At 44.3% G+C, this 25,916-nt stretch overlaps 1 protein-coding gene across 2 annotated transcripts in view; it reads right to left on the reverse strand.

The window, feature by feature from the left end:
* Positions 1–25,916, reverse strand: part of LOC112688106 (GATA-binding factor C-like) — a 56,341-nt gene that overhangs the window by 25,033 nt on the left and 5,392 nt on the right. Inside the window, exons 2-4 of one of the 2 annotated variants that reach the window (XM_025561133.1) lie at positions 23,965–24,355; positions 8,950–9,549; positions 1,191–1,336 (exon numbers count right to left, since the gene is read on the reverse strand). In XM_025561133.1, coding sequence (XP_025416918.1) covers positions 1,191–1,336; positions 8,950–9,549; positions 23,965–24,325 — 1,107 coding nt within the window. In that variant the 5' untranslated portion in view covers positions 24,326–24,355. Of the gene's footprint in view, positions 1–1,190; positions 1,337–8,598; positions 9,550–23,964; positions 24,356–25,916 lie in introns of both variants that reach the window. The other variant, XM_025561132.1, reaches the window with a different exon arrangement.

Here is a 25,916-nt window from a genome sequence, read left to right on the forward strand (position 1 = left end):
GTTTATGTAATTCAACGCAACACAATAACGCATCGAAGACGAGATATCCTATGTACACGCGCGTCTCGTTAGTCGGACGACAAGTGCGGAATTTACAAACGGCCCTCGGAAAACGGTAAAAACTGCGAAACGGCCATTTCCGTGCGACAGCACGATGTCGATTTTCTTGCTCCGCGCATACAAAACGATACGTTTCCCTCCGTTCGCGGAACCCGGTCGCTGTTGAACATCATTTCTGTCATCGCTCTACTCGTATCGAACGCGGTTTCGTAACACGCCGGCGGTTTCGCCCGCAAAACGTGTACGAGTACAATATACGTTCGATCCTGCGGTAGAAATGGAATCGTAAAGCAACATATTAGACACGTGTTAAATGGATGTCGGACGAGTTATTCGGAACGAGCGCGCGGCCACGTAGTCGATAATTTATTCATAAATTCCACGTATAGGTGCACGACGTACACGGAAAACAATTACGAATACGTATACCGTATGAATCGGGCGTGCGTGCGCGTTAAGAATATACGTTTCATGTTCTCGGTACGAAAAGCTGGAAATCAGCAAATCCGAACCGCGTTGGTTTTCGTTCGGCGCGCCAAACGCAAAACTATTACGACGAGCCGAATTCGCGTTTAACGGGCAGGAGAAAAATACATTATGACGTGATAATACATCGGCCCGCGGGTACTGCTCGCGTACTGTGTTGTAAACGAAAACCGTGATGGACGACCTTCATTACGGGCTCGCGGGCCGATCGCAGGGGCAAAGGGCGGATTCCCGTAGAATTTCGTCAACTGCGGCGCGGCGTCGTCATAACGTTACAATACGCAACGGTCCGACGAAACGCATTTTAAACGCAAAACCTGATACCGCACGATATCTTCGCGCTCGCTTACGTATTCATTTTTTTTTTATATTTTTCAAGTCTCTTTCGCGACTAAATTCCAACGCGATTTCTCGGGCTCCGGGGTAATGCTTACGTACACGCGCGTGTATATATTACTCGTGTAAATACGAGTATATAAGGTTATATATACCACACACACACATATATATATATATATATATATATATGACCACATGGTATAGAACAATAATTTCATTGTGCGCACACGCTTGCACACGCTTGCACTCGCGCGCGTATAATATAACGAACGCCAAAAGCGAACAATGGTGGCGATATTACTCACCAGACGTCTCTTGGGCTTAATCAGCGGCCGGTTTTGCCCGTTCATTTTATAGTAGAGGCCACACGCATTACACAGGTAGTGTCCGGTGCCGTCTCTCCTCCACAACGGAGTCGACGTGGCTCCGCAGTTCACGCACTCTCGTCCTTCTGCAACATTTATAAACACACGACGTGTTACACATGCGCGCTACGGTTAAATTTATTCGCATAAATATTATTGTATCGATCAGCATTTACTAATTAGGACGACGACCGAAAGAGATGCCCCCGAAATGTGAACGCACGCTGTCGACCGGGTAATCATCCGAAGTCGAAAAATTAATATTAGATAAAAAGAAAAAAAAACGCCCCTCTCGTTCGTTATCGTATAATAGCAACGTTGTTCATGGTGATGAAATTGAAAAAAAAAATCGCGATAACATTCGGATTATCGCACTTCTCCGAACAAACCAAGTGTTCATCATACGATTTAACAGTGGATCCGAAATTTATTGTTCGTCGCCGAGTGATCGGGAACATTTCGATTAAAAATCGGAGAAGAAAATCGCAAGGAATAGACGTGCCTATCCGGCAAAAAATGTAGATTTACGTTAAACACATATGTTTAAATCGACCGGTACACGACGTTATGGTCGCAGAACAATGTTAAGTTATTTGTTAAAACCGCGGATTAATACGAATGTAAAGGTATGATACGTGTACGAACAGGATGTCTAACTGGAGTTCACTAATTTTAAACGACCCCATCACGAGTACTGTGATGAACACTCCAAGCTGACAAACCGTTGCGGGACACTGCCACATTAACACGTGTATCGAATACGGTACGGTTGCGATTTATTTCACATTTACGCGTCTAAACCGATATAAAACATTAGATTGTAATGCGATAAGTTATTGGACTGTAGAATGTACGATTAGTAATTACGACGAAACGGATTTTTTTTTTTTAATTTTGTTGTGCAGCCGAAAGAATCGCAACGATTGATCCGATACGTGTATATAGTACACGTGCTTATTTCGCAACCATACACAATACACTATTATACGATATTATTGTTAGCGTTGTAGAAACAATTCGACAGCGCGTTTTACCATTCGGAGGGACCTCCTCGGGTGACGTGGCGGTCGCATCTCGCGACTAACGAGAATATAATAATTATTATGTACGCAATAACGCGAAACGGTTGTGTTGAATGCATATGCGTTTAATCGATTGATCGAGCGATGAATAAAAAAGAAAAATTTACAGTTTCACCACAGCTCGCGGGGTATACTGTACACCAATATTTATCGGTACGTACATAATATTATTTTTTAGTCGCGCGACACCGGACCACGGCCAGAAGTGGACGATTCGTACACAGCGTATTACGCACACGGTACATACAATACACCTGGGATCGCTGTAGCGATGTCAACGGATTATTATTATAATAATAATCATGGATTGCGACGACGCATGGGAGTAGTTTCGGCGCGCGCGATCAAAAGTCAAAAAAAAAAAAAAAAATGTAGTTTTTTAATTACATCGCCCAAAAAGGTGTGCCGCGCTATTATCGAGAGAACAAAAACGTTTAACCACACGTCGCGCGCGCGCTGCGGCTTTATCGAACGTTCGCAGTGTGAAAGTCGCGAGGAAAAGAAAAAACCAAAAAAAAATCATACATTCAACGACCTCGTCTCGCACGCGTATCATCGCTCGGCGGGTATTGTACGTCATTACAATATGATGCACGAGGAACCGTTTACGCGGTGACATCGTTTGACGGCGTGTGCTTGCGAACGTATCGCGAATCCAGGAAAAAAAAACATTGTCGATAAAGATTATGCGCAGCGCGTCGGAAGCAGACGGAACGATCACTCCGAGTGGACGACGGCGCTTCTGTGGTGACCGCCGAAAATCCCTTTTCCGCGTGCCCGCCTTGTTCGCCCGTTCGATCGCGTATTTATCGTACCGCAGTGGGTTGATAACACGTTGGATTTCGCGTTGTAAGTGGAGTGTTTCTTTTTTCCTTTCCGAATTAATAGCCACTACACGCGCGTATACACCCGGCCATTATCTCGTCCCGGCATCACGAACCGTTCTCGCTGTACGGGTACACGGCGCGCGCGTACGCACGCACGAATGTTGGTGTAATTACGCGCGCAACGTATGCGTATGTTTATTTTTTAATATCCTCGCCTTTTCTGTGGCGGAATAGGTACGTCGTACGGTACAGTGGGAGAGAGAGAGAGAGAGAACGAGAAGTACGGTCGATAGTTGTACGCTCCCCGCGCGCGCGTTGTTCTACGTCGTCATTCTTAAACACCGCAATCTCGTTTCGACGAACTTTAGCACTACTACTCCGGAGTGCAATACGTGGTTGGCGCGACTACCAAAAAAAAAAAAAAACAATAATAATATCTAATAACGAAAAAGAATAGAAAAAAAAAAAAAAAATACAAAAAAATAATAGGTGTACAACGACCGTGTGCAGTTCGTGATGCGTGGGCACTAGAAAACGACCGTCGGTATGTAAATTTCACCGCTAATTAGACTGTAGCGTATCATTACCGGAATGACCGTTGAAATACGCGTACACACATACGCGCACAAAAACGTACACGTATACGTGTACTCACGTGTAGGCAATAGTCACTGCTGGCACGAAAAATATTATACGCGCGCGTAATAACCCCGCGCTCGCGTATGTTTACTTTTCACTCGAGTATTTGTATTTTTTATTTTTATCTCTTCTGTATTATTATTATTATTATTATTATTTTTTTTTTCTCGCGAAACGTATAGGTACGGCGCGAGGGTCGTCGTTGTTATATTAGCTGTCAACCGAGTTTTGTACACGAGGTCCATTGTGTGCGCTCGCGCAGTTGTATTAAGGAGAAAAGGTTTTATTTTCAATCTTCTTAAAAGATACATATATACATATCATGCGTATACCCGGCTCCAAACCCTCTTTAGGAATTGATATTTTTTCCTCTCTTTATATACGTACACACGGGAGCAACTGGTCATTCGGAAAATTGGGTTTTAACCGATCGAATCGTCTACATGTATATATATGTTTTTTATTTATATATACCCGTACACGTATTTAAAGATCAGCCGTCCTGCGAACGGCACGAAAAAATCCCTTATCGCACCCCTTACGCGGGCGCGTATCGTTCGATCGTTCGAAATTAGTTTAATTTAAAGAAAACGGCTGATCCGATTTTTGTTCATAACATTCAGACTGAATTTAAAAAAAAAAAAATAAAAAATAAACCGAGTCGTGTTTGGACAAAGAAAATCGGGGGGGGGGGGGGGGGGAATCGTCGTCTGAAAAATCGTAAAACGTCGATGGCCGCGCAGTCAACACACGCTGCAGCAACGGTGTACGTTAGGAGGGGGAGGATATTTAACATACACTCGGGGGAAATCGATGGTACGACGTGACGAAATATCGAAAACGACGACATTTCGCCCCGCACGCAAACGGCGAAAATGTCGAGCGCGGACCCGAAGGCACGTCGAAACGGCCGAAGGGGACTCGACGACTTTAGGTGTTTGGTTCTCGTTTCCGATACGCAATACGTCGTAGCCGGCGCAACGTTCGTTTTCGCAATAATCGTTACGCACGCGTAGACCGATCGCCGCGCGTGTCACCGTCTTCTCCCCGCAGGAAACGGATCTGAGCATCACGTACGCACGTTTACAGGTAGATGCACGCGCGTGCGCGCGACCGTTGTAAACTCCGGGCCAAGGACTCATTTGAACCAAAACTCAAGTCGAGGTCGTTTCAATTTTTCCATTTATTTATTTTTTTTTTCCACATGCATGCGCGCGCGAACTTAACCCAGTTACATATTAAAAGCGTATTGTATGTACTGTATGTACCCACTGCGTGAGAGGGATTATTGTATTAACGCCGGGTACGCGCGCGTATAACGTTAGCGTACGCCGTGCATCAATAAATTATAATTATATTAGTACACACGAGATTAAATCGTGTACGAAGAGAGCGAAGAAAAATAACACGTAATGATATAACAAATGTGTACTGTTACATTATTATCGTTATAATATTTTGTTAGCGAAATATACATGTAAGGCAAATACGCAAGCGAAACACCCCTCAACCAAACGCCATAAGTGTGTTGTTACATCATAGGTGTGTACAGAAATATACTGCGGTGCGCGAAGAAAAAGAAAAAAATTGATATTTTATGATATCGTGCAAAAGAAGCGTAAGAGTATCGTATTTTATGCATTATATGAAACGTACGAAGAGGTCCGGGTGCTGGGCATAGGAGGGAAAGGGGGTCGGGTACACAGAAATTATTATCGTTGTCGGTAGGCGAACGGGAAAAAAGTCGAATCGCGAGAACCGTGAATCCATTATATCATAGTATTTTATACATTGTGTTATTTATGTTGTGTTTGTGTTGTTATAACGTCGGCGAATCGTTGTACGCGGTCAGTTGGTCGGTCCGTCGGTCGGTCGGTCGGTCGGCGTGTATTACCAGCTGTACACACCGCACAATATGGCGGCTGTGCCGGTGTCGCGTCGTCGCGCGTTGAAGTAACTAATGTAAGTCAAACGGAAGAATAATAAACAAGTATAAGGTAATGAAAATAAAAAAATAAACGTACAGTCGGCGTACGGTCATAAATTATGTATATGAATACGTGCAAGTGTAGGTAATAATATTTATCCGCGTACAATGCGATGGCGACGAGAGTACGAGCACCGTCACGACCGTCGCCGCCGCCGTATGTGTATGATATATTGTTGGTTAGAACATGGATGGAGGACTGGAGCGCATAAAAATGACGTACGACACTAATTGGCAAATCGTCAAATCGTTTTCCAAAGATCCTTCGAATTCTTCGGGAAAAGGCTCCGGGACAAAAGTGTCTTGAGCGTGCAGTACGCGGGAAACGACGTGTTTCCGAAAGAGAAACCGACGGAAAAGCGTCTCGCCAAGAGTGCTTGGTCGGAACGCGGATTCGATAAGAGAAAAAAAAAACGGGAAAATCAGCCGATAGCAGCCAGAGATCAATTACAAACAAAAATGTAGGCACGAGTAAAAAATTGTTGTTCAACGACCGGTAACGGTAAACACTCGCAGCAGTGATGTAGTTATGTTCATACATCGTAACCTAATATACCTAGCAGCTTGTGTCTATATAACGATCGTAATAATATGACCTTGACAAATCTATCGGGTTGATGACATGGCGCGCAGGCATCGTCGAAAGAATACATTTTATCGATACGTCCGAGAGGTGTTCGGTTCAACGAAAAACGATATTGTTCGAAAAACGTTCGTAAGATGGACGAATTTCCGAAACGCGTGTAACACGTGCCGTACGGCACACGACGACCAGTGGTAATCTCGAGATTTTATTCAACATAAATACTGTACCGAGTAATAACGTGACGGTTTGCCTCAGAGACGCGGACGAAAACAATACTAAACCGAGTCATCGTACGGAGGAAGACAAATACGTTTGCGTTGTCGACATTACATTACATTTCGACGGTAGACGGAGTTCATGTTTGGTACGGCCGTTGAAATTTGTATTCGATTTTTATCGGTCTGAACGCGTTGAACGAACACGGCAAGAGTTTAGTAGACGTCCGTAAGAGTACGCACAATCAGTGTACCCATATATATGTTATTATTATAGCCATAACGCTGTGCAAAACAAACAAGACGAACAATTAACGCTCCGGGACACGATAAGATTTTATCGTCAAAACGAACTATCGCGTTTTTTGGACAACAATAGGTATTGTATTACGGGTGTACGAAAGGGGTTATAATATTTCTCGAGGAACTTTTGAGCCCGGGCAGGGGACGGCGCGAGACGAAAACGATCACGGTACGTTTTCGGAGCACACAAAGTGCGCAAATCTAACGAACGTGTACGCGGATTTCATTCGATGCGTTCGATATTCGTACGAACCGCAACACCGCGTAGGACGGTGTGCGAATTGAAATGAAAAATTGAAGCACGCGGCGACCGCGCGAGAATGCGTCAAAATAATTGTCGCTTCGACCGAACGACCGAAACGTTTTACGCTCGAAAGTCGCTCCTGCATTTCATGGTATACGGACAATACCGCTGGTTAATAATCTACGCGTCATGACGAAAAATGAAAACGATATGAAATCGTACGCGCGACATTCAGTGTTCGCTACGTCGCACGGGAAGTTGTGCAACGCGAACTAAACGCGCTACGTGCAATATTATAGTCGCGCCCGTTGTCGACAGTGCTTGGCTTGAGGGGGACGGAGTACCCTTAGTAGTTTTTAGAAATTCTAGCGTCCCCTCGTTGTTATTACGTTATAATTATAACGTTAAACAAGTATTGGGGACGCTGTTTTCCGTAAAGTAAACAGAGTCCCCGTTCTTTAATTTTGCAAAGTCCAGCATTGGTTGTCGTACGAAATCGCGCGAGTGCGCGGCAACGATCGAGCAGAAAAAAACGTCGGGAGTGCAATTAAGTCAGAACCGCGATAATGCGTCACCAGTGAAACGGGGCGCAGGTTAGTCGTGTCATGTCAGAAGTACAGTAATTCGTTCGAGTGCCCGCTGTGCGCTTAGTGACGGTGTACGGTTTAAGTTAACGGAGTAAGTCGGTAAGTAAGTTTACCGTGTGTGTAGTAGACCTATGGAAAATAATGTTGGTAAGTTAGTTTACTGTGTACGTGGCAGACCTATGGCGAATAATGTTGTAATGTTCGTGAACCGCAAACGTTATCGGTCAGTTTGTGCGTATTGCGGTGGTAACGGAGCGACGGTGAAACCGGCTTCAGTCATCGTTAACTTCTGATGGACCGTCGAATTGGCTTCCGCGAACATAGGAAACGCACACTGTAAGCTCGTATTAAAAACGGACGGTTCGAACTCGGTTAAGCATTGGAACTCGTAACCGTACCGTTGAAAGTCGACCGATCATAATTTACCTGTAAAGAAAACGTGGAGAAAAAGCGTTCGGTCGTAAACGCGGAACAAAGCGTTTGCGAACGACTAAGCATTTTTAGCTGTCGGAAGAATAGACGAACACTGGTCAAGCGTTGGACCGCGAGAACCTGAAGTTTCCGAACAAATCAACGGTACGTCGTCGACAGACATTATCGTTCGGTCGAAACACGATTCGAATGTAAGGGTAAGGTAAACAAAAAAAAAAAAAACAAATCAAAACCGAGCGATTGACAGCAACCGTACGGTTAAATGTCACGAAACGGTTGCAGGAGAAATGGTTAGCGGAAGCGCCGAAGAGTGAGATAGAGAAAATATATTAGTGTGTTGTTAGTGTGTACAGAAAAGGTTAACTATAGTCTAGTGTTAGATTATTATTGTTAGCGTATACGATAAATGCACATGGTACGATGTTAGGGGGGGGGGGGGCTCTTACCGGCGCTTGTTCTAGACTTATTTCTGGACGACGAGGAAGAAGAGTTTTTCATGGCGTTGTTGCCGGGCGAATGGCATGAGGACGAGGGGTGTTTTGCGGGCGAGAACACGGCGGGCGCGATTGCCGAATGGTGGTGATGGTGGTGGTGATACGGGTAATGGGTGTAGGACGACGACGAGGGAGCAGCGGTGCCGGCGGTCGGTTCGTGTTGACCGACCCCGCCGCCGCCACCACCGCCACCACCACCGCCACCGCCGAGATGGTGGTGATGGTTCAGGTGGTACGCGTTAAACGAGGACGAAGCGGATGTCGAGCTGCCGGGCGACGTGGCGCCGCTCGACGACGAGGTACCTTCGCGCTGTTTGGACGACGAGCCCCCGGCCACCAGCATCGACGGCTTCACGTCCTGGACGCCGCCTCCTCCTCCACCGCCGCCGCCACCGCCACCACCGCATCCCTGATGGTTGTCCGGGTGCAGAAAAACGCCCATGGACGCTATCGAGTAAGCGGCGGCCGCGGCGGCCGCGGCAGCCGCGCTGTTCGATGACGACGACGACGACGAACTCGTGGCCGTCGTCGTGGTGGTGGTCATCGAGTCGGGCGTGCTGTCCTTGGGCGGCGTCGGTGGGAACGTGAACATCGGATGCCCGTTGCCACCGTTGTTACCTCCTCCTCCTCCTCCTCCTCCGCCACCGCCACCTCCGGAGTGCTGCATATCCTTCGAAGAGGATGCCACGGCCGACGGCGAGTCGTCCTGCACCGTCGGGGACGATGAGTACCAGCCGCCGCCGGGGGACGACGATTGCATTTTGGTGTCCAACTGGTTGTTGCCATTGTTGTTATTGTTGTTGTTGTTGTTATTGTTGTTGTTGTTGTTCATGCCGCCGCCGTTGAGCCATGCGGCCGCCGGATGAGAAAAGTGAGACGGCCTGCACATGTTTCTCGTCGGTCCTGCAACACGAAAAACGCGCGTGTGAAACAATTTGTAAAATATGATTTAAATAATAATAATAAGTATTTTGTGCACCATGTATCGCGCGATACGGAAACTACCACGAAGAAGGAAAAACAAGCTGAGAGACTTGACATGATTTCCAAAAAAAAAAAAACCTAAGAACAATGTTTCGATAGAAATATCGGTAATTTCGACAAAGAATTTCAATATTACACACAACCGTACGGCATTATCGTATGTGTTTTATTTATAGGTTTACCAGTAATAAAGTGAATTTACATAATATTATAATCGCTCAAGTGCACGGAACGCGGGGGAGGGGCGCACGTGCGTTTACAAGCTCGTTTTAAACCATCGTTGTTTTAGGTTTTCTAATCTTTCGCGATTTAACGTATCGACATTTTTTAACGAAGGTGTACGTCTCGTTTAGTCGCGCACTCTCAAGACGCCAATATCATAATAGGCATGTATATGCGCGCGCGCACAGTGGGTACTCAATCGTTTCGAATTAAGTCTACAATTTGTTGTTTATCGCCGGATAAGTATTTATGAACCGTATGTACGGTATAATATATAAGACACGCGCAACGACGTAATTTATGTATGTATATGTCCGGCGCGACACGGTCGAGACTCAATCGCGAAGGTGCGGCGGGTAGCCTCGGGATCTCACTCACTCACTCATTCACTCTCTCTCTCTCTCTCTCTCTCTCTCTCTCTCTCTTTGCCTCCGTCCCGTTTCAACGCTGCAGTGTCCTGCGCAAGTTTATGCATCCCCCTCTTTCCGTGTCTGTCCTCGATGAACGGCCGCTGCTGGTCCGTACCTTTGTAGGTGTGTTATATGTATAGAGTAGCTTGTACTTGTCAATAATACATCAGCGGCAACAGCAGCAGCACTGCGTGTGTTACGACGTTATCGGTTATTATTATTATTATTTTTTTTTCTTCCACTTAGCTGAAATCGATTTATCGATGGCAATGCCCCTCTCGTAATTGTTACACGACATTCACACACGCCGTTACGTAACGACAACACTTCGGTACGCGAACGCAAGACAGGAGAGGGGCACGTAACTGGAAGTATGTTTAGCATTCCGGACGGCCGGAAATTTCACGCGCTCCAAACAATTCGGTGTGATATATCAAGTTTTGCGTTGTCAACGGGTTCGGAGAAAATCCGCTGCGCCGTACAACACGTGTTTCGCGTGGTCACCGCGAGTCCCGGGAGGCGAGAAGAAAAAGAAAACGGTCCGACGACAACAACGCTCGTGAAAAACGCGGTGCGCTAATTGTGTGCACGCAGACCTGTGCGTACGCGCGGGACCTCTTTGAAGAAGGCCGGTCCCGCAGACAGGGTTGTTTTCGGTCGCGCCCGTACGGGGGGAGAGAGAGAGAGAGAGAGAGCGAGAGGGAGGTTTGAAGAACGCGCCCCGAGAGGGCCGTGCGCTATCTGCGCCATCGGGACGGTTTTACGGGGGGCGCGCGCGTGTGAAAACACCACCGGGGACCTCTCGGGAGAGAACAAACGAAACGCGACCTACACAGCCCCTCCAGACGTGTGCGGTTCAAGTGCCAGTGAAATGTTTTAGCGACGAAAGCTTTTGATGTTGCCACCAACATTTTATGTATTCTCAGCTCGACGCGTTTACGCGCAACGTACAAAAGCACTGCCGGTACGTGTACATCGGGTGGTGGGCGTGATTAACGGAATTACACACTTTCTTTGATTGAATTCCGTAAACGAAAAATAAACGTAAAAATAATAGAACCGCAGCTGCGCATACGACGTGTGTTTTACGGTTTACAATTTAACGCGTACGCTACGGCGCACGGTCGAGAGTTTATCGTCCATTGTACCGTATGCATTTCAGTCGATTAGATCGAACGGGATAATACAATATTCCCGAAACGAATGACGTACGAAGGTGGTGTAATTAATTATTATGTACGAGATATAATACGAGACTACGCGGCGGCGGCGATTCCGTATAAATCAATGAAATGTGTTTAGAAATTAATACCTATGCGCGTACGTCCGTACGGTGTATTGCTTTGTTCGTACTATCGATCACGTACAACAAAACAACTATTTATGGACACCTCCCAATAACGTACACACAGTCGAATAAAAAAAAAAAAAAACGAGTTCTCACCTTACGGCGAGCGCATTCGTAATGCGAATTACGTTTGATATTTTTTTAATATATCGCATATTTTCTAAACCACCTGTGCGTAGTATACCTTTATTCGCGCGTTATACCCGTGCGGGTTTTTTTTCCTGTCCGCGTACCGCGAACGTATTCCACTTTTATCACTCCGTTTCGTAATTAACCGTCTGCCGCACCGTCGCGGCTGTATTTTTATCTTATGTAACGATGTTTTTATACGACAATAAAAATACGTTTTATTACTATTACTATTTCTCTACACAGTAATGGATTTTTATCATTTATATACGTATAAGCGTATCGGAATAGTAGTCGTCCGTAAACAAGTGATAGTAAAATCGAGAAAGTCTCGAGTGTATTTTTTTATACACACTCGGAAGATTCTGTATAATGATCATGTCGAAGTTAAAGACTACACAGTACGTACAACGTCTGTAAATGTATTTTCGTGACATTATCAATCGTTTAGAACGGTTAACGGTTTTACGAAACGTATATAGGTAGTGTACTAGAATAATACGTTTGTATACATACGAGTTTGTTTAGTTGTGTCTATATTCATTAGCAGTAGCTGTACGTAATATATATATATATACACATATTTATCGACCAACTCGGCCGGTTAGTTATAAAAAAAAAAAAAATAATAAAACGGCGATTTTTTTTTTTCCAAACGTACGTCGTAAGTAAAATTCAAAACCGTACACGGAAACAATGCGTCCTGCATATTCTCGTTAAGAGAACGTTTCGTTTCGTTATCAACGAGGGGGAACAGAAGTAATATCCTGACGGCCGGTGGCGGTCACTTCGAGTCGTATACGCGATAATAGTACCTTGTGCGTTGCACACGTACGCGTGTGTGCCTACGCATCGTCCGGAATGAAAAAAAAAAATAATAATAATAATAAACGTACGTATGTAGAAAAAAAAAATCCGAAAAAAATTAGAAAACAGGTGAATCGCTGCACCGGGCCAGCCACAACCCGGAGAGGTAAGACGTACGCGCGCTTTGAGGCGCGCAGGTGAAGTCGGGAAAATTGTCACTAATGACGACTTACACGCGTACGCAGCACACACGCGCAAAAACACACTCGCACACTCGCACGCTTACATATCCAAAAACTTACGCGCGTGTGCGTCATAACAATGAAGAAGAAGCGACGGCGGCGACGACGTACGCACTACACACACACACACACACACACACACGACGCATCGATGCAAACGTGTGTACGTACGCACGTCTATATCCGTCGTTTGGTCTTTATTACGTGATAAATTTGCGATTCGAAGCGCGAACGAGGCGGCACACACACGGTACACGTCCAGAAGAAGACGTCAGTGTCATGCGCCACATATTAAAACACCGTTTATAACGCGCGCGATGTATAGAGCTGTATTATAATAATATTACGATGACGGTGTACACATCAAATATACACACATATATATATGTATAAATATGTACGTGTGTATACGTTAAACGTACGAAGGAGAAAAAAAAAAAAATAAAAAACTTCGAAAATAATTTATTAATGCGATGTGAAACCGCGTTCGCACCGTGGGTTTTACATCACGTCCGCCGTCGTTTCGGCTTGCGCTCGTACGGCGGTTACGCGCGTCGGTAGTGCACTACGAGAACACAATACGAGCGCGCTGCGACGGGAAAAATCTGCTCGCCACCGTCACGTGAAACACCGTTCCTCCGCTGTCAATATACTAATTGAGTCTTTGGACGCGCGCACCGGACGGGTGCTGCTGCCGATGCGTACGGAGCAGGAGCTACAGGGGGTAGGGAAGAGGAGGAGCCGAGGAAAGCGAGCAGGCACATGTAGCAGAGAGACGTATACGACGGGGAGAAAGACATTTTATGCTGGAAAGGAAATCAAAAAAAAAAAAAAAAAGAAAAAAAGGAGCGCACAGTTTTGACACGCACGCGTCACTCCCAGGTCCCGAGTCCATTAGTCAAATTAGCTACCGCCCGCCGTCGTTAGCCGCGCGCGTACGTAACGCCAACACTTGCCTCGGGTGCACGTGGAAAATAAAATAATAATACCGAAACCGAACCCGTAATATATCACACCCCGTGCGCCTGGTCCTACGACCGCGTGCAGCAGCCGCAGCAATAGCGCCCACGCGTGTGTACCCGCCGGACAGACTCGGCCGCGCGCGCGTAAGTAATAACATAATGCGTACGGTACGCGATTGCGTGCACGTGGAAAAACATCGTATATTTTAATAAATAATTTTTAATCGCGGTCTCCGCACGGCGACGGTTCTAACGTTTTCCGATGCGAAAACCGATAAACCGAATTTTTCCAGAAACAAAACAATACGAGACATAAATCTATTATGCGCTCGCGAGACGGTGGCAATTGGACATGTCTGGCGTTAAAAAAAAAAAAAAAAACAAAAAACAAGACGTAACGTACAATAGGTTTTATCGGGTTACCTAAACTCTCCATCCCCGCCGTGCCGTCAATTTAAACGACTTTAGCGATTCCATATATTATTTTATTTATAAACACACACACGCGCACACCGCATATGTTTATAGGAATTCGAATAGCTGTCAAACGGAGAATGATTCGAACTTCCTGAAGAATAATAATTTGTATTCCAAACGCCTATGCTCTTTTAGACGTACCACGTAAACCGGTTGTTATAATATACCCCTTACGATCATACATGTATACGATGCTGTGTGTAATATACCTACGAGTTTTTTATTTATTTTTTCTAATAATACAGCAGTTTTGTTTTTCCGTCTACAAGAGCATTAACTCGGGGCTGAGCAAAAAAAAAAAAAAACTGATGTCTAACGTGTATTCGAGTTCTATGTATCCGCCACGAAAGTGAAGTTCGCGAGGAAATCGTGTTTTCAAATCACACGCGCGAAACACGCACATACTACTGTGCATACACGCGTGCATTTCAAACGATTATTTTTTAAGTTTTCGCGGTGCACGTCACACCGGCGACGGTCAACGCGTTTGTTTGGAGTATTATTTTATTTTTGGTACCACCGACGTGGTGGGAGGGGGGAAACCTTGAAAAAAAAAATATAAAAATTCGACAATAATAATAAATAATAAATTACGTCCGTGCAATAGTATTATGATTTTTTTTCCCCGACGCGAGACAATGGCGAAAAAAAAAAAATCAACCGTCATAATGTATTTCGCCAATACGAATAGTAGTGACGGTGGTACCCGTAGTCGATGCGAAGAACAAAAAAAAAAAAAAAATGTCCTCCGCATACGAATGATGTTGCGTGGCGGTACCTGTACACGAGCGGTAGGTATATATGGAACACAGCGACCGAACACGGTATAAAATATCCTGTGCCGACGACAAATTGACAGTGTGTACGTAACAGGGGTAATCGCAAACGCGCGTTCGATGCGTACTGATTTCGTCGGGATTCCGTGTCGAGTAGATCTCGTTGCGATGGAAATAATTGATTTACAACGTGCGCTTCGGCAAACAATTGGCTATCGTATTGGGAAAATAATACTGCAACGTGAACGGTACGTGAACTTGGTCGACAAATAACGGTCACATCGAGTCTGCAAAAGTACTTACCGATTTACGTTTCGGGATCGCCACCGACGCGGTAAAAAAAAAAAAAAAAATAAACACTCGAATAAGTACAATACTATTTAAAATCGAAACGGGTCGGCCGTAGACTTCCATTACACGTGTCCCGTACGTTACACGCGCGATCCCGAATCAACACGACCCGTCTTCCGTGGCCTGCGTGTCGGATTTTCCGTGTTTTCGTCCAGAGAACGAGTGCGAGCGCTTTCGCGAACTCGCAGTTTTCCGACGTGCCATCGACACGATATCGACGCGAGACAAATACTATTATTTATTTATTTTTTCCCCCACCCTTTTCCTTACCTGGCGCCGTAAACGTTATTATCGTTTCGTATTATTTCGTTTCACGTTCAGATGGACGACACGCGCTCCTATATTTGCACCAGCAGCAGAACGCATCGGTGTACCTGTGTTTGTTGGTTTTTTTTTTTTTTTTCTGTTAATCCGCGCTGAACAACGGCAGTGACCCAACTCTCAACTCTCGTATTTTTCCCCTTTGTTTCGCACTCAAAAATATTTATACGTTTACAATAACTGTTAACGTACCGTCATCGCACACGAGTACGCTTATTGTTTTTATACGTACCACACACCACCAGTCGGACCCGTAAAGAGCGAGAGAAGAAAAAAAAAAAAAAAAGCACAACCGAAGGAGAACGCATACTCGCGCGTATAATACGACCGCGTACGCGTACACGCGTGTAATATTATCATTACTGTTGCGATATACGAAGCCTACGCCCTTCGTGTTGGGGCGACACGACGGGCGCGCGGGCCGACCGCGAACCGCACGCGATGTACGTACAATATTTTTACGTGCGCGCGACGCGACAGTGCGGTGCGCGTTATGCGGCCGACAAACGTCGGGGAAATTAATAATGACGAAACGAAAAAAATAAGGAAACGTGCACGTATATAAAAAGATGTATGAAAAAAAAAAAAAAAAACGCTTATAAAATATATATAAACACGCGCGCGCCGTTTATAATATAGTACAACGGGCGCGAGCGCGCGGATATTATTTACGACGTATCGCGCGCACAAAGGTGCCGAAAAAAACGAACGCGACGTCGTCTCGGCGTAAGAAAAAAAAAACGAAACAGAAAAAATAAAACCCGAAGGAATTATGACGCGCGAGTCGCTTTTACAAGTGATACGAATTACACGTACAATATTATAATGACGTAGGCGTTTCGAGTGATATTTCCCCCGCCCACCCCGTCCGAGTATTTCACGTTTTAACGTGGCACCACCGCGGCGATCGCTGTCGTCAAAAATTCGGTCGGTCGAATTAAAAAAAAAAAAATACGACGTACGGTAAGATCGAGAAATCGATGCGCGTCCCGGATAGCGTTACACCGAGGAGGGATCGAATCGGGATTTCACGTTCAAAAGGAAAACCAATTTTCGCACGACAAAGGTTGTTTATTCGTTTCTTTAGGCGGGGCGCGGGTGCGTGTTTACGTATCATTTTTTTTCCTCTCCATCATTCGACGGTTACCGGTAACGGCGTCAGCACCTACGTGTACGTATTACACGGCCACGGCGCGAAGAAGAAACGGCGTTTGTATATTTTTTCGTCGGCGACGGTATTTCCGGCCCGTGTTCGGATTGATTTATAATTCAAATAACGACCAAAAGGTGCCACAGTCTCACGATCACAACAATGGGCCACGCGCATTCCGCACGAACCGCTGTTCGTCGTCGTTACCACCTTCTCCGGGGCATTGTTTTTCTCGTACAAGTGTAACCGCGCGCGTATACGTGTGCAGTCTGTGACCGACCGAGTTTTAAGCGCGATAAAATATTGTGTTCGGCCGTCGGTCAACGTTTATTAATTATTTATTGTTACCGTCGACCGTGTGCTGTGTTCCGTCCGAGGACGACGGATTTTTGCACGCAGACCATTCTCCCAAGGCGCACCGGACGCGCGCGTTAATCAATGCCACTCGACACTGCACTGACATACATCGACCGCGCAAAACAACGTAGTACGTCGGTAGAGCGCACTCAAACCGTTAATTAGTTTTCGGATAGTGTAATGTTTATTTTCGACCAATCAACGCGCCAACGTCCAAGGATACGCGCGCTCCGACCGTAATGTATTTATGTTTTTGTCGCTAGTACGTTCGTAAGAAGGTCACGCAGCTTACCGCAGCAGCAGCACTCGTCGCAATTACAGTACTTACGCGCCGTGTCCACGCACGCCCGACCACGATCGTATTGCAAGCGATAGGATGGTGGTTCCGCAAGACAAATAAAGATTTTCGTATTCCTTCGCTACAAACGAAACGTGTAAACGTATACATATATAAATATAACTACTCAGGTTTCGTAACGTATTTATTTATATTTATCGAAAAAGTTAATAAATAATGAACGCGTAAAACAAACACGTCATCGTGATGATAAATTTTTCGTTTTTTCGTGTTCTCGGAACAAGTCGACGAATTCTATGCGTAACTGCTGACGAATTACAAGGATCTTACACAGCGAACCGCGCACGAACAGCGCTTCGCGGGAACAGCTTTGGAGTTTAAAAGTTGCGTCGAAAACTTACGCGAGAACGGGACCTAGGCCGTCAGCGCCTACAATTACGGTACGCGCGTGCAACTGGTGTTGTGTACGTAGTGACGAGAACAAGTCCGTCTGTTTTCGGCTTTCTCGTGAGATACCCGATGAAATGATAACGCGTCGAGCTGTAGTATTAATACGGCGAATAGACCTATGCACGGCGCGCACGAAAACAATTTTAAGAAAATAACGACGACACACGCTCCGTGACTGTGTAAAATACGGTATAACGACGTCGACGATCCGTTATAATTCGTCGTCGTTATTATAATATTATGTTTTATCTCCGGCGTTTATCTGGACCGTTTGTCACGAAGATCTGACTGACTGACCGACCGACAGCGGAAAATAAGAAGAGGATCCGTCCCCTGCACACCTACCACTTACTACCCCTGCGCAGGATGACCAAGAGAGCTGGACGATATTGTTTTATCATAATAGTGCGTTACATTTTATGGGTGTACGTGTACGCGCGCGCGTAACGAGACCGACGGGTAGGAATGTGCGTGCCGAGATATCGCGGTCGCGCGCGACAAATGCCTCCGCCGACGTCGACACAGAGCTGCTCGGACGACACGTATTATTATAAAAAAAAACTCGGAGACACGAGTGCAGAGGAGGAGCGAAAGAGGAGAAAGAGAAAGAGAGAAAGAGTGAGAGAGAGAGAAAGACACGAAGAAAAATATCGAAGAGTGCAGAGGGGGCGAAAGAGAGGACAAGAGTGAGCCGGTTGTGCCTTCGGGGACCGGTCGATTAATCAACCGCCGCCGCCGCCGTCGTTACTAAGCGAGCGCGCGCGCGTCCGCCGACCCCGTTTGTCCTGACCCCCTCGTCAACAGATAAATGTGTATGTGTGTGTGTGTTGTGCGCTCACTGCACAGACACAAACGAAAAATAAATCTTACCCAATTTAAAATTCAGGAATTATTATTATTTTTGTTTTTCTGTGTTTATATGTGTTTTTTTATTTTTATTATTATTTTTATTTATTTTTTTTTGTACGTTTCCAAGCCGCATGATATACACCGCGTCACGTGCAGCGCGACAGTATTCGTTGCGCACACGGACCGGCCGCACCGGAGGAGATGTGTAGAGAAAACGAAAAAATAACAATAATTATAATAATTATTATAATACGAGAATAAAGTCCGTGACGACTACGTATGATAACGCTGCAAATACGATTTGCATGCGAACAACGTGCCGACCGAGTCGGTCAGACGTGAGTCGCCAGACCCGACGGCGAAAAATATCGGTTGGAAACGCAGACAATAATTGTTGTAGGTACGTTCAGTTTATCGCCGCAGTAGCGACGGCGCGTAGACCGTAACACGTAAACGACATTTCTACGGCAACAATTAATAATTATTATTCGTTGTACCCCGCGAAGGGGTTGGGTTTAGACCGTGCAATAATGTACAGCGCGCGGGTAGTACTAACCTACCTACGACGATGACAATACAGACGCCACGTCACGAAGCTTACCGTAACGAAACGGAAAGGGGGCGGTATCTATGCCAGCTTAGTGTAGTCCGATGTACTTCCCAGAGAGGAGGGGATCGGTTAAAAATAATGGTCGAAGTCGCTTTTTTATCATTATTTATTACGTCATTTTTATTTAATTTAAAAACAAAATGTGTGTTCACCATTTATGTACTTTTCATGAGCAATATGGTCAATAATGTGCGGCCGTGCCACCCCATGTTTATCAACTCCGCTGCGCCGCTGCAGCAGTGCGTAGTATGTAATCGATTTAAAAGACCAACGAGTGGAAAAAAAATTATCATTCGGGTCGTTTGGCTATGTACGCGCGCGTAACTACCTTTATAAATACAATAAGTCCAATAAATGCGATAATTGTATTTACGTATAAGCCACCACGAGCGCGCGATAATTTTATGGACGGGAAATTGTCAAATCGGCGTTTCGATGAACCATATAATATTATGTTGCCGTAACGACTTTAATATACACTCCAAAAGACTAAACACAACAATTACAACCGTGTTAAACATTAATATTTGTGTATTTTTTCAAACCATAAAATCGGTCGGTCAGGCCGCGGGCCAGTTATATACTTAAAAATATTGATGGCAGTAGACGTACAGCGTTCGTACGCGGTATATCTATACTCGTATATATATATATATATATACATGTTTGCGCGCATTAATATACATAAAATACGCATATAAATGCGCGCGGAATACGTTTCTTTTTTTTTTTTTTAGATCGTTTGCAAAACATTTTATGAAGACAGGTTAGTCTTTAGGATACAGATACCTATGATACGCATAAACGCACACACACACACACACACACACACATACACGTGTATGTTACACCTATATTCGTTCCGAGTGTTATTATTATTCAGGACTCGAGCCAAGAACGGCGTACGAAAAGAGTGGTTTTATGCGCGTGGTGGTTCGAACGTTATCCGACAAATCCTGTGGCCCCGATTAAGGCGAGACGTCATACATACTATAAATGTTACGTAGCGCATCTCCGGATCAACGTAGTACCTACGTCGAAAAAACGGACGTTCGGTTTCGCAATTACATTAAGCTTACGCGAAAATGTAAAATATTTTTGTTGAACCAGACACACGATGTCATAATGATGATGATGATGGCGGATCGATCGCGACGAAATTATTTCCGCCGGTCGTTGATATTATTATATTATTATAGTATGATACGGCACCGGGGTGTTATTACACTATGTATGTATGTGCATTGTACAGAAACGAGCCGTGTATTTATCCGTAATTTACAGGTGAAAAAAAAAAAAAAAAGGATGTATGACAGATCCTTATCGCGTCCAGTCTACTTTTTCATAATTTTATTATTATTATCGGGTAAGAGCCAATTTTATAATGAGAACCCTGCGCGCGGCGCACGGTATCCGGTGCACGAGGCCTGACCGGAAGGAGTGGAAGAACATTGCGCGTTTCACCTACACTGGCATTATAACGCCGGGGAAAAAATTAGCCCGTTATTATAATATTTTATTATTATTTATTTTTTCATTCTTTTTCGTTCTCGTCATACCTGCGCATTCGTACATGCGTATGTAAAAACAAAATGTCTGTCCACCGCGTGCTCGCGACGGGGAAAACGTTTTATCTATGTGTACACGGCGGTGGTTATTCGTCGTGACCTCGATGTGTTACCGTCTACACGGTCGTATACAAATATGTTATAAATGTAGTGTGCGTCGGTTTTTTTTTTTTTGTAAAAATTCAGCGTTTAAACGCGACGTTTAACGTTCATACGAAATGTGATTTTTTTTTTCTTTCTTTCCGGTCATTCACGTGGTATAATTCTAATAATAACGTAACAAAACCGTCGGTGTGCGTACAAATATATATTTAATGTATACGTGTAGTTAGTATCAGCATATAGGGCTAATTCTACGGTTCGGACGCGTCTGTTACCGGATTCTCGGTTTACACTCACAAATTACCGATTCCGCGGTGGTGCGTTCACCACTGCCGTGGCACGATACGTAGGCGCAACGCGAACGCACCGGTGGAGGAGGCGAGAAAAAAAAAAGGAAAAAATTAATACGTGTAATACCACGAAAATAAAAACGGGAACACGATCTCCTCCTCCTCCGGGATACGAATAAAACAAAGCGATCTCGCGCGCGGGGACCTAATGAAACGGCGGCTCCGCGTTATACATAATATCGATAATAACGCGTGGCGGCCCGTTCCGTAGATGGTAATGTTCTGAAAACGGTGTGCGCGCGCGCGTGTGTATTTATTTCATTTCGTCTCGGGAGAGAACGAAAAAACTCTACACCGGATCATACACGGATTGTGCGTTTTGGATACGAAATACTGGTGTACAATTTTGTGGGCGCCGTTGATGGTCGGGTGTCCTTAAAAAAAAAAAAAAAAAAAAAAATAAATAAAAATACACGGTCCGTCGTAATATCTACGTGTCGTCGCAACGGTACGTATTAGAATAATAATTTTACACGCGTATTATTTATCGTTCTCTCTCGCTCTCTCGCTCACTCTCCCGGCGTTTCGTCTATTATTCTCCTGTTGTTTTATTTTTTCACCGTCGCGGGTTGTTAATGATAGCCATAACCGACGGACTGACGGACTGACGGACGACGACGACGACGACGACGACGAGTAAGTGCGTGCGTTGTGGTCAGCCAGGTGTGAACAACAGTCAGCGCCATCATCAACGGCGTGCCATCTCGTCCATGACTGCGCCACCATAAATAAATCCTTGACGGGCGGCGGCGAGCTGAGCGTTTTCCACGCGTGTGCGCGCGGAAAACAAAAACATGACCGTGGTATACACGAGCGTACCGTGCAGCGTTCGCGTACGCATGAAATATACGTGGAATCTTTGTTACTGCAACGCGTACGGGGGGGGGGGGGGGGGGGAGGTAATGTGTGTCTGCGACGTGTTTCACTTTTTTCACTCGAAAATTACTCAATGTCCGGTTAATATTAATTAACAATTAACGTGCGAGAGGGGCCGTTAAATTTTACAGCTCGTGTAACGCACGCGGAACGTTATGCTGCTACCGTTGTAAACATACATACGTTCGACGGACGGTTAGTATACGCGTACTTTGCATACGTACGTTACTGTGTATTATTTATCTGTTCACAGATATTGTTACGCATGACCATGTATTTGTATGCATACGGACGTGTATGAATGGAACCCAATGTTTTTGCTTCGAGATCGGTTGAGAAACCGTTTGTATTGACATTTCTTAAACGGTTTAAACAAAAAAAATGTAAAACGATTGTTTATATTATTACGCACGGTTGAAGTGTATCGGATTTTTATCTGTAAGTGAATAATAATCAACGATTATGAATATTGCAAACTGGTTGCGAAAATATGATAATGTCAATAGATTTTTAGTCGTCCGCAATCGACCGCGCTGTCACTCCGGGCCCGTAATAGTGTAGATAGAACACTGAATGCTTTTCGTATTATTCTGTTATTACAATTCAAAGCAAAAAGATTTGATTTTGATTTTTATTGAACGTGTGTGAAGAATGATTTGGTAAACGAAAAAAAAAAATTAATTTTTTCCCGACCGTAGTGGAGCAAATTTAGTCGACGATAGGGCGAGAACGAAGGTAAGTTATAAGCAACGGACTCGAGCAATTTGTCAGCTACACGTATAAAGTGTACATTGCGTCGCATCATTTACCGCAGATTTCTCAAATGTACGAACAGTACTTATATTACGAGCGCAAGACGCCGGAACGAGAAAAAATTTCACAACTACACAATTTTCGTCTTTTCTCCCGTATAAATATGGTTTATAAAAGTTTATTTACTGGCAGCAATTGCGAATCCGTCCATTTATAAAATAGGTATATATTTATGAATCCGAACCGAATCGTTTATGTTCGGTAAATTCGTTCCTGTACACATATGTTATATATCTATAATTGTAATTCAAAAAGATTATTCATAGGCACTCGTATACGCGCAAAGAAATATTTTTAATAACTTAACATCGGGTGAAATCTATTAAATGTTAACCACAATAGAAATGTGCTCGTGTCTCGTACAACATAAATTATCGAATCATATCGATGGTGATCCTTGAAACGAACGCACTCGCATCATGCTGCATATTTAATGTTGGAACAGTGTTGATGATAATTATTGAAAACCGAACGTGTACAAGGTTAAATTAAAAATGTCTAAAGGACGTTGGAGCCAAGCCTTCCTTCGAGAAAAAGGAAAAATGTATTTTTTAAATATTATTAAGACGATAGTAAAATGTGAGCGAAAAGGAGGCGAAAATAACGAGAAAAAAAACTGATAATAATTATTTTTTTTGTCCTCCAACTTTAAGGGTAATATTTAATTTAAAAACAATTTATCTTACGCGAGCTGGCGATGCTTTGACCGCAATGTTTGTCACGAACATCTTTTGCTTTACCAATGTATTTAAAATGAATCCTAAATTTTTTTTTTTATATATACTCGTATGCGTGCCATGTACGTTTGACGATACCGGGTTACTAACAACGCTAACCGTAGGGGTTGGAAAAATATGAAGACTTACCGTGCGACGCGGTTGACGGCGGTGGTGCGAACGGCGAGTGGATCTGCGGATGATAGTACCGGGCGGTGACGGTGAGCGAATCGCGGTGGTACGGGACAGCGGCCGCGGCCGTGGCCGCGGCTGCGGCCCGGTGATGATGGTAGTCCCTGGCCGCCGGGTGGGTGTCCAGCGCGCCGGCGTGGTGATGCGCGAAGAACGAGTTCATGTGGTCGGTCATGTTGTCGGCCATCAGCGGCTCGTCCCTGCACGACGTAGACGAACCGGCCGGCGTGTCGTACCACCGGTGATGCGGCGCGTGATGGTGATGGTGGTGATGAGCCCCGGCACCGCCGACCACTTCCATGCCGGCAGCCATTTCCATGCCGCTTTGAGAGACCGCACGGCTGCGACACTGGAAAACGACACAACACCAGAAATTTAGTTTTTCGCCAAACGATTTCGAGCGTTTTAAAATGTAAAAAAAATAAAAAAAATGCAACAAATAACAGTGAATACCAATGGCGTAAACTGGATGGTGCAAATGTGACTTTTGCAGCACCAAATCTAAAATGTGATGGTGTAAGGTATATTTTTGCACCACTAGAATATCATTGAAATTTGTATACCTATAATATTTTTACGAGCCAAGGAAATCAGCATATTAAATAAAAATGTTGATTGTTTTTTTTTTTTTTTTTATTAATATTATAATAATAAAGGTTTTACCGTTAAAATAATTCAAAATGTATTTATTATTTAAAGAATATATGAGAAATATATATAGTTTATTGGGAAAGATTTTACTTAAGTTGGAGAATTGGAGAGTTGGAAATTATTAGTTGAGAATATGCCCCTGCAACACCAGAAATTGAACCCAATTCACGCCACTGGTGTAATACTATATTTTTAATCAGATCCGGCTCAAACATTTACTTACACCTAGGCAAACTTAAGTTTTACCGCCCTTACATGTGAATCAAGTACATCGAATATTATTTGTACACAAACAATACTAGAATACACTTGATTCCGAGTTCAGTATGTTTGTTTATGTAAAGTTAACGATCTGTTAGATTAATACGTTTGTAGATAAGTAAACTAATTTAAATAAAACTAAACGGTTTTTCGATGCTTATTTTTTACTACACATAATTTGATACGAGTAGGTACTAGTAAACGTAATATTTTTTTTTAAAAATTGTCCATGGCTTAAAAATGTCAAATGCCGTCTTAGGCGTGGACCTACGTCGCCTGTCCCTTGAGTCGGGACGGTTTTTAACGCTAGTGATTTTGTGCCGCCGGCACAATCAATACATGGAATACAATTCGAAGCCAATAAAAATAAGTTCTTCGGATAACTTCTAAAACATGGGTCGGGTGTACTCTTGACGGTTATAAAAACGACATTGATTCATCGTGTAGTATCATAGGCCGTATTCCCTTTCTCGCTTTCCGCGCGAATTTCTATAATACAGAGTTAACAACAATAACAACGATAAACATTGGTATTTACACGCGATTTAAAATCTAAAACGACCACTACGCGCGCTCCTCCGTTGCAATGGAGATCTTGACGAGATCCGATATAACGTAATTACAATCACCCGCAACGACGACCCGTGTGCAGGCCGCCGCAAACGTTGTAATTATTATTTTTCATACGCGTTTGTACACTTCAAACAGTAGACGATATAGATAATGCCTCGCGCGCGCAACCGAGTACGGTTTATTTATTACGCGTACGCGCGCGCGGGCCAAAGGGAAAGTGTTTTGATTTATGGACACATCATATTTTTTGATTTTCCATATCAACGTGCGCGCAGCGCGTCTATTATAATCGCATTTTTACTTTCCGCCGTAGCGTAGTACCGCGGGCGGAACAACAGTCGTTACGATTTTCACATTTATATCTCCTGCGGTTCTCCAAATTAACATCGAGAATTAATCACTGGAAAACGCGTGTAGAAAACATA

Source organism: Sipha flava, unplaced genomic scaffold (genome assembly GCF_003268045.1).
Source record: "Sipha flava isolate LNK unplaced genomic scaffold, YSA_version1 37_pilon_pilon, whole genome shotgun sequence".
Taxonomy (NCBI): domain Eukaryota; kingdom Metazoa; phylum Arthropoda; class Insecta; order Hemiptera; family Aphididae; genus Sipha; species Sipha flava.